Source organism: Diorhabda sublineata, chromosome 3, assembly GCF_026230105.1.
Source record: "Diorhabda sublineata isolate icDioSubl1.1 chromosome 3, icDioSubl1.1, whole genome shotgun sequence".
Taxonomy (NCBI): domain Eukaryota; kingdom Metazoa; phylum Arthropoda; class Insecta; order Coleoptera; family Chrysomelidae; genus Diorhabda; species Diorhabda sublineata.
This window is the reverse complement of record NC_079476.1, coordinates 30,949,091-30,963,712: the sequence shown is the minus strand read 5'-3', so window position 1 is coordinate 30,963,712 and position 14,622 is coordinate 30,949,091. Positions and strand designations below refer to the sequence as shown.

The following is a 14,622-nucleotide window of genomic DNA, read 5'->3' as shown; positions in this document are numbered from 1 at the left end:
AATTTTAATTAAAAATCAAAAATTTGCCATAAATCAAGAACGCCTTCAATTTTTTCTTCAAATTTGGTGACCAATATGCTCCTTAATAAAATAATAGTTTGGCATAAACAAAGTTTGGAAAAATTTATTCAGTGGCACGCTGTCAGGCTTAGTTGTCACTTTTATCCCCCTATTTTTTACGCCTCTGGAGCAAATTATTTCTTTAATTTTGTTTTCATTTGTCTGATTATGTTGAGTTAAGCAACTAATAACCTTTTATGGAGCTGAAATGAACCGTGTTGTAGAAATTTGCCTCTAAACAAAAATCTGCAAGCACGTAAGTAATTTACAAATTAATTAATTATTCGTTTAATTTCGACTAATGATTAAGTGAAAGTTCAAAACAAATACAAATTATTCATAATCTCAATTTCAAACGAAAATGTATTACAATAAATAACAAAATTGACAATGAAAATAAAAATAATAGTAGCACAATTTAACAAAATTGACAAAGTTACAGTAGTTGTTCAAATTGTTAGTCGCTTACTTCAATACACTTATTACACCGTTTTCTCATTGAAAAATGTGTCTTTGAGAATGAATCTGGATGGGATTGAATGATTTCTACCGCAGCTTGAATTCTAGCTAAGTAAAATGGATTGGTCGGGGTGGATACAATTGTTGCCTTCCAAGATCACCTGACTTAAATCCTACCGATTTTTTCATATGGAGCTATAAGAGGTTCTTATTGTACAATAATCGCATCTGAACAAGATCTAAGTCAGGTGATCTTGGAAGGTAACAATTGGATCCACCCCGACCAATCCAATTCACTTTAAAAACGTCTGTTTGAGTAACTTCATGCCGCCCAAGCAAAATGAACAGATACCCCATCGTGTTGAAACCGCATGTGTTATCCAACATATAATGGTACATTCTCCAAAAATTCATTCAACATTTCTTCCAGAAAGTGCGTATAAATTGATCCATTGATTTTATTTGGTAAAATGTAAGGCCCTAAGCAATCTCCAACGGTACTCACCCACACATTAACCGAATATTTATGCTGAAATCTTTCACCAACAAAGTGCGGATTTTCTTCATCCCAAACGTGGCTATTTTTAGAGTTGAAAATTTGTTCCCTAGTTAATCTAGCCTCGTAGGTATACAATACATGGAAAATTTCGATTTTTCCGACACTTTTGTAAATACCAGTTTGAAGATTCCATACGCACCTGAAAATCTCTAGGTTCTCAAGCTTGAACACTGGCCAATTTGTACGGATATAACACTTGTTCTTTTAAAACTTTCTGTACATTAGAATGGTCCACTCTTCAAGCTCGACCTACAATTCGAGTACTTAAAGACGGACTTTCAAAAATATTATTTAATATTTCCCCTTCCAAATGCACAGTCCTTGTTGTACGTTGCTTTTCAGCATTATTTCTTTTATTTCCAGTTGCTTTCAGCCTTCTTTCAATACTTGCAAATGTAGAATGATGTGGAATTCGACGATTGCGAAATATTTGTGGGTATAAACGAGTTGCCATTCTACCAATTTCTTCAACTCCTTCAAATGAAATATTCATTTGAATTAAAGTAAAAACCAATTTAAAATTCTATGACTGAATGTACCAAGATCATGTTAAATAAACAAGGTGTCAGGAACTATCAAAAATATGACAGGTGCCTACTAGATTATAATTTCGAAATATTGAGTGTTATTTAATTACCTGCAGACTTTTGATTAGAGACAAATTTCTACAACACTGTTCATTTTAGCTCCATAAAAGGTTATTAGTTTTTCAGCTAAAAATAATCAGGTAATTTAGAACAAAGCTGAAAAAATAATTTGCTCCAGTGGCGTGAAAAATAGGGGGCTAAAAGTGACAACTAACCCCGACAGCGCGCCACTGGTTAAATTTTTCTAAAGTTTGTTTATAATATTAAATTTAAAGGCGTCATTGATTTATGGCAATTTTTTTATTTTGATTTAAAATTTTGAGCACCCTATATCTCAGCAACTTGGCCCCGTAAGTATTCGTATTCCTATATCAAAATGATTCATTTTTTGAGATCTCTCTGTGGTAGAGGGCTGTAAGTCGAATATAGAAACACCCTGTATGATTATTTGATTTCAACATAAGAAACCGATATTATTTATAGGGCACTCTCTATAAAATATGAATGTTCCGATAACGTTGATGTTTCGAAATGAGTTTGATAAGGATTGTGGAAATTCACGAAACGGGCGTAATATTAACGTCCAACTTCTAAAGTATGAATGAAAAAAATCACTTTTTACACCTCCTTTATGAGTATCAAAATCGATGTGTTCCCTACTTGCACTCATTCATTTATCAACACATTCATTCCATTTGGCTGTTCTGCACCGTATATACTACTAATGAGCTTTCCAATTATTATCACTCAATAGTGAATCGAAAGAAGCGTGATTCATTTTAAATAGAATTGATAATATTCATAATTCACTAGACATATATATTATTGAAAATGGTGATACGAATAACTTCACAGTAACATGCAGACCAACGTTAATTTTAGATTTATTTTAAATCAAGAGTACAACGTAGTTTCAGAACGTTCACCGTCAATAAAAGTCAGGACCGATCTAATATGGGATTCAAAAGTTAATTTTTTCACGTCTGTTTTTTTTTTCATTAATTTGCATTCATAAATAATGCAATTTCTGAATCGGTCAAAAAGTGTGAAAAAAAGTACCGTAGCGGTTCATTTTTTCACGCTTTTGCGTGTAAAAAGTGCCGTAACGTGTCATTTTGTAAGGCAATTATAAAATTGTGAACGCTTTCTTTCTCATGTCATTTCGTTTCTCCGATAAACACTTTTATTTCTTGATATTCGTTCAAGAAAATCCGTCTTGTGTCTAATTAAAAGAAGTATAGTAATAGTTATTATTAGTGATGGAGAGTAATAGTGAAGAAAGTTTAAGCTGCACACTAGAAGATGTTGTTGAATCGACAACTGCAGCGACTATGAATCTTCTCCCTGAGAAATCCAGGGAACAGTATTTAAAGGAATTTAATTCTTTTATGAAGTAGCGCACTAAAAAAGGCATAAACAGCTTCACAGAAAGAGTGTTACTAGTTTACTTTGAAACTAGATCCAAAGTCTTCAACATTTTGGTCGACTTATTCAAAACTGAAAGGCGCCCTAATGGTAAATAACGACGTAGACATCAGTAAATACTCGAAACTCATTGCATATTTGAAAAATAAATCAATTGGCTGTAGACTCAAAAAATCTAAAATATTTCCCGTGAAGAAATTAATAGCAAGCTTCAGACGATCATTATCTCATCCATGAGGTATGATAGCAAAACATTTTAATGTAAGCTTAGATAGTATTTGTAACATTTTTCAGGTTGCTTTAATATTCGGAATCGCAGGAGCTCTGCGGAAGGAGGATTTATACAAAATGAAATGTAACGATATTGATAATACCAAAAATATTTCAATTATCACAGTACCTGATACAAAAACTCATGTTCAACGTCGATTTACTGTTATTGGTGAAATATCTGACAATAGACTAAACTTGGTAAACATTTATAAAAAATATGAAAACCAACGACCCACAAATGTCAAAACAGTATAGAAAAGGAAAATGCAAAACTCAAGCTGTAGGTATCGATATCTTTTCAAAAATTTCCTTGCTTATCGCAACATATATTTGAATTTACCTAATCCAAAAAACTACACTGGACATACAGTTCGACGCTCTTTGGTGTCTTTGTCAGTGGATTCTGGTGGTGATATAAATCAACTAAAGAAGCACGGTGTTTGAAAATCCAATACAGTTGCCAAGGGTTACGTAGACGATTCAATAAAAATCAAAATGGATTCAGCAGTAGAAATTTAACGGCAGCAACTAGTTCGACCAATACAAATATAGACGATGTTATTTCTTTGAACTCGTTGAATGTTGCCAATTCAAGTTCCAATAGTAATATAACTTCTTCTTCACTTCAAATTAATAATGCTCATAGTTGATAAAATTGATAAAAGTTTTGTCGAATTATTTTAAGTCTACGGACGTAGAAAAAGTTTTGTATGAAACTCGTGAGTAAAGTAACTCTCTTTCACTCGTAGGTCAAACCGTCCTGTTTGTGAAAAAAAGTATTACTTTACTCACTTGTTGCATAAATAACTATTATTATTTTATTGGTATATAAGTATATACCAATATACCAATCAACTGTCACTTAAATGTGGTCTACTTGAAGTAACTTCAAGTATTATTTGCACAACTTGAATGTTACGTATGTCATTAGGTTTTCAATTTCATTTATTGCTTTTCCTTGTTGAGAATACGATTATCTTCCAACTTTTTGAATTTTCTGTTCTTATAATCGCATTCAATGATATATTCATCATATACTCTGTTTATGTGGATAATTTGAAAATGATAGCTGTTTACCTCCGTTTCCAGTTATTATTCATTTCCACTGTTCATTATACATTCACAAAGGAAGACTGATGATATTTAATTCACTATAGATTCTTTTTTGAAATTATCAAGTAGTTGACGAGACGAAGTGTTTACAAAATCCCTCAAAATACCCATAGGGAAAAAACCGGTCTATATACAGACCAACCTTTTAAACAACTTGACGTTGTCTTCCGTTTCAGCTAAAATAAATAGAGCTTACAAGTTGGAAACATTTTTACGACATGTTATATATTGGGGATTAGACGGCTTCTATTGTGTTTACTGTTCATTGTAATAATTACTCTTTATATATACTCTAGCGATTAAATCCGTTTATAGGTCATTAAATTTGTTTAATGATGAATAAATGTTAATTTTTTGAAAATAATTGCTTAAATCCTTGAGATAAATTTTCCTAATAGGAGAAAATATTGACATTTCATTCATTAATTCTCATTCAACGAAAATCAACAGTATAATCTTTAAATGAGTTGGAATAACGATAAAAATTGGATTTCGAATATTCAACATATATATACTGGTTTCAAAATCACATGCTTAAGAAATACAATACAGTTCAGTTCAGAATTATGAGATTAGTTCAAAATTATGAATTCAATTATTAAAATGTGTTACAAAAAATATATTTATAAGTATGATTGTCAGTACAGACCTACTGAGTTCGTAAAATATTTCATAATTAACGTGCCTAAAAGGTAGTTTAGCAATTTTTGATAATAAATGTTCCAAAGTGTGCCTTAAAATATACTAAAAATATTAAAAAGTTTATCTTAATAAGAATGTCGTTTTCGACCACATAAGCTCCATTATTTTGCATAATTTTGAAAACAAGACTTTTGCTATTTTTCTAAGTAGTACAAGCATAGGTATACTTATGTAGCTTCTTTTTTCTGGACATCCATTAATAAAAAAGAATCGGATTCAAAAATAATTATGGTTATACTTCTCCACAAAAGTCAACCTTCACTGACTGGAATATGGAGTTTGAGCGTGGTTGTACAAAAGCTCCAATGGTCTTTTCAAATAGTAACCTCGTTTTCTGTCAACTGAAAACCACTTGAATTAAGCACTAAACTGTTAAGCGAAAAGAAGGTTAAGGTCGCTATATTTTAGAATATTCAAGGCATATTAATCATTAGACATTGAAACAGGAAAAAAATAATAGTGACTGTTACTGTATATTATGGGATCGATTGAATGAAGTAATCTTGAAGGAACGGTACAATATACAGAAGAAAGAAGTTCTCATCGGACATGTATTACATCGTGATGAAAAATCTAATTGAATTTCACTAGTGGTGTGGAAAATAAGTTATTAGAACTGAAATATTCGAAGAGGAATCAGAAGTACATCAACAAAAATTCAAGACGATGATGAAGAAGATACTAGGGAAAAAATCGAAAAAGAGGCGGAATCAGGCAAATGTGTATCTGAACCCAATAACGAATTCAACATATGTTAATGTTCTTTTTGCAACAGAAAAGACCATGAAGCATTTCATCGACAAAATTTTGTCGATGTCTGATGCTGACAACACTTACACCATAAAATTTTTCTAGTCATCTAAGAATATTTCCTCATCCGATAGAACGTCAATGACGGGAGCAGGAGCTCTTTGGTATCTCTTTTGGTATTTACTACATTTCGTTTTTACCTTTTGTAGTTCTTCCTGCAATTTTTTCTCTACATTGTATATCGATCTCTTTTAATTTGTCTTCGATCTCTAGATAATGAAACTGGAGCTGGACGTTGGTGTGCTATCCATAATTTGTTTTGACGTTTTCATCGTTTCTGGTACCATTCACGATGTTTTTGCTTGGCTTCTGCATTTTTGCAGGGTCTAGTTTAAATTGTTTTTCTGCGTTTTTCAACGCCATTTAGTGCAGAAGCTTCTTTCTGAGAGTATAAAGTATATGGGTATTCCGGATTTGATTGATAATATAAATAACGTTAAAACCAACTGGGTTACCGATGCAAGTACTACGTTACTTTTTTTCAGTAAGCAGTTACGCAGTTGTAAATATTCAACTAACTAAATTATCGCAAAATAAAATAACAAAATGCATATATTTTAACACTGACTGATCCAATAAATAAACAACTGCGCACGAAAATGATAATAATGTAAACATCGTCAGTAAATACAATTTGACAGCCGTAACTCAGTGGCCACACAATAAACACACGTGCCTGTCTCAACGACTTCGACACGACTTGATAACGTACTTTTCCTGTGCAGTTGCTGTTATTTGTTATAAAAGTTACAAGTCAAACCGATTGAATTGCAAAAAAACGTAATACATTCACTTTAAGGTAGTTACGGTTTCATTCTTTGTTGGAGAGGCAGATTAAATTATTCTTTATTTCATTAAATGTGTAATGTAAAAAATATCTATTAGCATTGTAATGATGTCCCAAGCAAACAGTTTTATAATGATATCTAAGATTAAACACCATCTATGGAATATTATGAGAAATTATTCAGTATACTTTAAACACGTGCCCAAGAACAACGGTATTTAGTACGAAGAACTACTGCGTTACTAAGAATGTAAATGTTGTTACTGTAATTTTAAATTAATAATATATTTCTTACGTTCAATTTTTTTTTTGTATTAGACATTAATGTCATATTTTGAACATAGTATACCATTTTCACAAATTATCCTGATTTCCCAAGAAATTTAATTTTCATTCCAAAGGACTGGTTTTTAGGCATCTAAAAATATTTTGTCCCAACTAGAGAAATAAATTTAAGCTACACAGGAAATGTTTGGTAATACGAAAGTCAACTTCTTTGTCAATAACCATAATTGTTTCAAAACACCCGCTAGCAAATAAACAACCACTCTGTTTGCAGAAACAAGCCATTAAAATAATAGTTCAAGATGACACTGGTAGCGCAATAGGCATATTTTTTAAGTAAGTACCGTTTCGCGATTCCGCCGCCGCAAGCCCAAAATCTACGCACCGACGCCATTACAGTCTGATTCTTCATTGTGTACGTTGTTTACTGAGTGTTTAAGATGCCTCCAACAATCGTGAGTCCCGCCGGGCGATTGTGAAGTACGATTTCTTAGTGTTAAAGGCGTAAAACCGATCTATATTCATCGTGAGATCTGTGAAGTTTACGGACAAAACATTATGAGTGATGGAATGGTAAGGATATGGGTGAGAGTATTTAAAGATGGCCGCACAAATGTGCATGATGAAGAACGGAGTGAGCGTCCTTCGGTCGTTAATGAAGATTTGGTACAGAAAATGGAAGAAAAGGTGAGAGAAAACAGACGCTTTACAAATTCATCATTGTGCGACTACTTTTCTCAATATTCTCGTAGTGTTTTGTATCGCATTGTAACCGAGAACTTGAAATACTGGAAATTGCGTTCACGTTGGGTTCCAAAAATGTTGACGGATTTGCACAAAACCCAACGTTTAGGCAGTGCATTGACTTCCCTTGAGCGGTACCACAATGAAGGAGAAGATTTTTAAGACTAAATACGTCAGACCAGAATCGAAACAACAATCCATGGAATGGCGACATTCATCATCAACCAAAAAAGTGAAATTTTAACAAAGAATTTCTGCCCGGAAAATTATGTGCACAGTTTTTTGGGACAGACAAGGAGTATTGCTAGTGTAGTTTCGGCCTCGTAATGAGACAATCAATGCAGCGTCTTATTGTGAGACATTGAACAATCTGCGTCGTGCAATCCAGAACAAAATACGTGGCAAGTTGAGTAAGGGTATCGTTTTGCTACATGACAATGCCCGTCCACATGTAGCTAATCGGATCAAATCTTTTCAATGGGAAATTCTAGATCATCCTCCGTACAGTCGTGATGTGGCGCCCAGCGTCTACCATTTGTTCCTTAACATGAAGAAACACCTGGGAGGTCAGCGTCTTCAAGAAGATACGAAGTCAACAGTTGTGATACAGTGGTTAACCATTCAGGCGGCAGAATTTTATGAAGAGGGTATTCAAAAACTGGTGCCGGGTTATGACAAGTTCCTCATATTCACGGAAGTTATGTAGAAAAGTAGATTAAGGTACATGCTTTCATGTAAAAATAAAATTATTGCGATATCTTTGCACTTCTTTTTTTAATTCCAAAACGGTACTTTCTTAAAAAGTATGCCTCGTAGCTACAAAATATTGAAGTATGGGACTTAATTTTAAACCGACCAGGTCCAAATGGGTTAAATATGTTACTAGTTAAAAGCAAATTCACTGAATATTGATTATTAATTCAATTTGTTCACAGGTTCAAGTTTCACAGCAAAAACATCCCATCTAGCAGTTTCTTTAACACATAATACACAAAAAACACATTTTTTAAGACGAGCTGCAACACTGCGTCAAACTGGAAAATCTACCGGTAGTGGCTTGGCTAATAAGAAAAATCCTTCCTCTCCTTGTCTACTGCAACGCTACAATTATAACAATTCCAGCACAACAACAAGAAATATTCGTCCGCATCACAGTCGAAATTCCAGTGTTATATCGAGAAACTCTTCTCGTCATGGTCGAATAATTCGATTGGAGCAAAAAGCTACTAAAGTTCTGGGTGTAGTATTTTTCACGTTCGTTATATTATGGGCACCTTTTTTTATATTGAATCTTGCGCCAATTTATTGCTCCCACTGCGATAAAAATATGGAAAACTGGATTGTACAATTAGTAACATGGTTAGGTTACGCAAGTTCTATGGTAAATCCCATATTTTATACAATATTCAACAAAATTTTTAGGCAAGCATTCAAAAAGGTACTTTTATGTCGCTACAGAAAAACCAAATGGAGACCGCATAGGTGACAGATAAAGTTATCAAAAAACCGAACAGTCAGTTGTGCAGTCAATTTGTAGAACAGATATACGAGGAATGCCGTATATAACAAGAAACATATCGTTATATTGGTTCAAGAAATTAATAATCTCTTAAAATAGTAATTAAACTTTAATTTCTAACTATATATCACAAATAGTTTTACATACTTTTTTATGTATTAGTTATGATTTTAGCGGGTTGCTAAAAGCTAATTTACCAATATTTCAACTCTTTTAAAAATAGGAATAAATAAAAAACCTTTATACATAAAGTGCACAGAATAACTTTTTCTTTGTAGAATGATTGAATGAAACATTCTTTCTTATGGGATACTCTGTACTTTTTTCTCCGGTGCTCGTATATATACTTCTAAATTTATGAGACAAAATTCAGGAGGAGATTGCTCGAATGATATCAAGTCTTTCCCATAACAAAACTCCATGGATTGTGGCTAGAGGTGGTTATTTCCAGCATTTATTATGAATCTTATATCATTTTAGATCTTTACTAATAATAGAGAATATTTTCAAATAAAAAATCTTCAAAAAAACTTTTGATATGGAATAAAGTAATAGCTGCTACTTTCACCCCTTTACAATGTAACAGGAATATTGAAAAAATAATAACTCATTTCTAGTTACTACCTTTTAAAGATGAAATATTGGAATGAGGTGGTCTGAGGTAATTTTGTTGCAGAAAAGACCCATCCTAATACTATACGAGCAATCACCTCCTGAATTTTGTTGCATGAATTTAGAAACACCCTGTATATCGGACTACCTCACATTTAAGTGTTCCTTAACTTGAAAATAAGAAGTGAAAAGATGATATTGAATTATTTCAAATATTTCTGACAATATCCTTACATGTTTTTAATAAATTTTGCGAAATAACCAAAAAAAATTAACAGCGTCAAAAAATGAGTATTTATAGTAGTACTAAGAAACTTTGTAAACTAAAAACGTTGCAGGAAACTCTTTTCATTATCTGATATACATACGGAGTTTATAGCGCTTTCTGGTAAATGGTTAAATGCTTATTAATGTCTTATTCAGTCTTTCTTTAAGTAAACCCTATTACACTCGAGTAGTTCGAGTGATGCCTACCGCGTGGAGAGGCCTGTGGATATTGATCTTGAATTTCTGGAGGTTGTAGTATTCGGGAAAGATGTACCTTGGTAGCTCACACTTCTCTGGAGAAAGGGGTGGGATACTACCATTTGTCCTAGTCGTACCAATTTATTAAAGTCAAGTTAGCGACATTTTATCCATTATTTAAACTGTGAAAGTTCCTGATCAACTCTGGATCGCTCATAAGTCGATTTGTTCTCTTCTGTATTGAGTCGAGCATCCTAGCTCTAAAAGCGTAAGCAATAGTCCAAAGATAGACGAAACTGTGCCTTGTGCAGGTTTAGAAGCATTTGCGGAGTACATAGCATTTTGGTCTTAAAGAGGGCCTCAAGTTGTTGTGAAGCTACCTTAGCTAATTCAAACACGCGACTATGCCATGGCATATTGTTTAACAAGCGAATTTGCGGTGATGGTGATATTTCATATTCAGACAGGACCAAATCATAAGCGGTAGTGCCCCAGCTTTCTTTGTAAAAACAGCAGCCTGGGTTTTTGCTGCATTGAATTCAATCAGATCGCTTCCACCTCACTTCAGAATGTTTTTAAGATGAATAATGATGGTGGTGATCTGTGTGTGGAATCAATAAATGTAGATTAAGTTTCACTTTATAATCTTTTCTCATCTTAGACAACGAAAGAAATTAGTTTGTATGTAGTTTTTTTTGTGGACTATTGTGGATTATTTTCTTGCAACTATTCCCTTACAATTCTAAAATCTTCTGCCTAAAACTTTATACACACAGCTTTTCTCAAAATCTCCCAAATTTTATCTAGAGATCTAGAGGCGCGGGATCTGAAGGTCGTGATCGCCATTATATTGATTCTCTCCGAACAATCAATCTGCTCGGAAATTTATTGCTCACCCACTGCCTGAAAGTAAAAAGTAGTGTATTATCATCGCTTCAGTAACGAAATGCTGCATGTTAACATTCTCTTTGAATAAACATATATATATAAAAATACAGTGAATATTATGAAGATCATTCGAGTTTTCAATTACAAACATAATAATTTTTCAGAATTCAATCCTTCTGTTGATATTTTCGTCGTTTTTTAGTCATTTAGTGAATTCATTTCATAAATAAAAAGCTAATGTACGAACCTGTACCACGTCAAAATAAACTAAATTCCTTCTAATAATTATTTATTACCTAATATTTTGCTTCTTCATTATTTTCTTCAAGATTAAAAGTGACAAAATTTACAGTTATCTCATACGACTCAACTTCCATTTTATATTTATCATTATATAACAAATTTGTTTCTAATAACAAACGTTTTCATCCTTATCACCAGATTTCTCCCAAATTGTGAAAAAAGCAATTAAACGATATTTGGAATTAATTATTCATCAGTTAATCTCCCTTTCCTTTAGAGATTGTGTCAATCCCTTGATACAGAATTGTAGTTCTTACAAACTCACCCTCTTGAGAATTATGAAGTATTTAAATCGACATTCTGTTTTTTATGGTTTTTGAATAATGTTAATCTATCTAGTGATTTTAGCACAGGAATTCGCAGTGTTTATTTATCTTCATTAATTTTATTTAATTGATTTTATATTACTTACACTACTTATCCATCATTGCATGGATTATCCAACTTCGTTTCGTTGTTTGTTATCTCCTCTTTACTATGCTCAATTGTCTGATTTGTAAGTTAATCCATTATCTACCTTTTGAATCGAATTTTGAGGTACTTAACACTCTTAAAATTGATATATAATTTTTTCCTAATAATCTATTTTGATTTAAAAACCTCGCTTCAGTCACAATATCTAATTAAAATACTAGTTTTCACATGTAAGTGAATATTTTTTACACAAATAAATACATATTGAAGCTTTTAGATTCGACACTCAATATATTTGGGCTTAATTTTACCTTTTGTTGCTATTTTTCAATAACTTTCTTTTGAATATGAGAGAAATATAAAAGATAAAAGCTAAAAGTCAAGTTTTTTTATGTCTGATAATAAAAAATATTTTCAGTTTTTGCTGTTAGTTCGATTATTCTCGGATTGTTACTTTAGTTTCGAGTAAACAATCAAAACATTCCGGATTTTATACGTCCGAGGTAGTTTGCCTATATACTTCGGAAAATGTCAATAATAAAGCAGACTAAAGATTTTTTTTCTTAATTATGCATTTTTACTTAATTTATATGTGATTTCATACTTATTATCTGATGTTTTAGTTTGAAAAGGAGATTAATACTTTGAAGAGTAATTCGGTTTGTACTATGACCAGATTTATTCTGTTTAATGATACAAAATTTCAATGAATTTTCGAAAAATTGAAAGATAAGTTGAATTTATTCAATTTATATATTGAAAGAAAAGAATGCTCACAAATTCATTCATTCATTGGGTTATTCTAGCACTCAGATCATTCTGATTAATGTAAAAGCATGTAAATTAGAGTATATGGTACAAGTAGTATTGACCGTTTCAAAAGGTATGTGATGTTATTTGTGATTTTCCCTAAGTGAAAAGTTGAATGAATATAATACTTTTGTAAATGTAATTGTTTTAACAATAATGCTGAAGTAACAATCACATACTTGGAAAACTCAGCATTACTGTATTTTTATTGATTGAAAAATTGTGTTTTGTAAATATGTCGAAAAATTTAAATTATTAATTCAGTTGTGTAGTATGTCACTATTACGTATATAAATACATAGAATATTAAATGTGTAGCAGTATTATCATAAATTTTTAATATTAAGATATTGTTTTTGGAGATATTTCATATACTATATATGTTAGAGAATTAATGTATCATTTCCATGTACGATTAGTAATATAGTAACTTGTAGGAGCAAGTATCACAAATTCCATTGATTTTTTAGAACCTAGGAAACCTTCTATCATCTTATCAAAAAAACCCGCTGCAATTCAAAAATTTATATCTCAAAGTTTTCTTTGAGAGCAAGACAAACAGTTGAAGGCTTTTCCAAACTTTCCATGTCATTTTTTGAATGGAGATTTCACTCATCGCCTCATATTAGTTTCACGTATTCATTGATATTTCTTTCTCTTTCTTTCGAGCAATTCCCTGAATCTCAAATAATATTATGCGTTTTTATCGACTCGTGATAAGGCATTAGTGAATTTTTTTAAAAGTGGTCAATTGTACGTTATACCATATAACATTGTTAATTGTTTTCCCCTTTCAAAATAGTCGATGAGCAATATTCTTTGTCTATCTCAATATATAAGGGTTCACCGACCTAACAAAGAAACAACACATTATTTTATAATCGATTTTATGTTTCCTCTATCTAAACATCTTGTCTTTATGATCTTTACAATTCATTGTTTTTTACTGTTTTTTCATCACATGAGTGTAGTGGTGAACCTGTATTTGATCGAACCTTATGAATTAAGGAAAAAACCTCACTCATTTGGCTTTAACCGCGTCAATAAGGCCTGGAAAGTGTTTATTCGAATACACTCTTAGTCCAAAGTGAGAAGATGCGGCAACTAACGCGCGGATAGCTTCTTCAGTCTTTATATGGCATATGCGTTCTATTGTTTTTAAAGGAAATATTTCCAACGTCTCGGTCTCATCTTCACTAAAACCAAGTGGGAATCGTCATAAAACACGTTATTATAACAAATATCAAATCATAATTATTTAGTTAAGATAACTCGAGATAATCCAATGAAGGAACTATCGAAAAGAAATGTATTTCCATCAATATTACCAATATATTTGTAACAATATTTTACCAAGAAATCTGTAAGAATGAATTTAGATATTATTTTCTGCAATTGTTCCAAATTCCAAATGAAATTATTCAAACTCATCCAACGGCAAATATATTTAATTGTTTGACGATTGATTGGTATAGGAGGTTTCCTAGATTCCATTATTTTTTCATTGTAAATATTGTATATTTTAAAATAACATAGCATTCTATTTAAATACATTTTGCAGAAAACAGAAATCATAGATGTATTGAAAAAGTATTGACAATCCAATATTTTGAATTGTAGAAACATCTCAGTCTTCTTCAAAAGTGTATTGCCTTTATAGATGTCACAAATATGGACATTATTATAATCAATTATGATAATATAACAATATAACCAGCCAATTACAAAAACGAATTACTTGCCATCCAAATTAGCAATATTTTATGATTATTCTCGTTAACAAAATTTGAAATCAAAAAATATATGA

The 14,622-nt window shown here is 31.8% G+C and overlaps 1 protein-coding gene across 1 annotated transcript in view; it reads left to right on the top strand.

Moving 5' to 3' along the window:
• Positions 1 to 14,162, top strand: part of LOC130441881 (5-hydroxytryptamine receptor-like) — a 366,379-nt gene extending 352,217 nt beyond the window's left edge. The window contains exon 7 of the mRNA XM_056775706.1: positions 8,740 to 14,162. Coding sequence (XP_056631684.1) covers positions 8,740 to 9,290 — 551 coding nt within the window. The 3' untranslated portion in view covers positions 9,291 to 14,162. The remainder of the gene's footprint in view (positions 1 to 8,739) is intronic.
• The last annotated feature ends 460 nt before the right edge of the window (positions 14,163 to 14,622 follow it).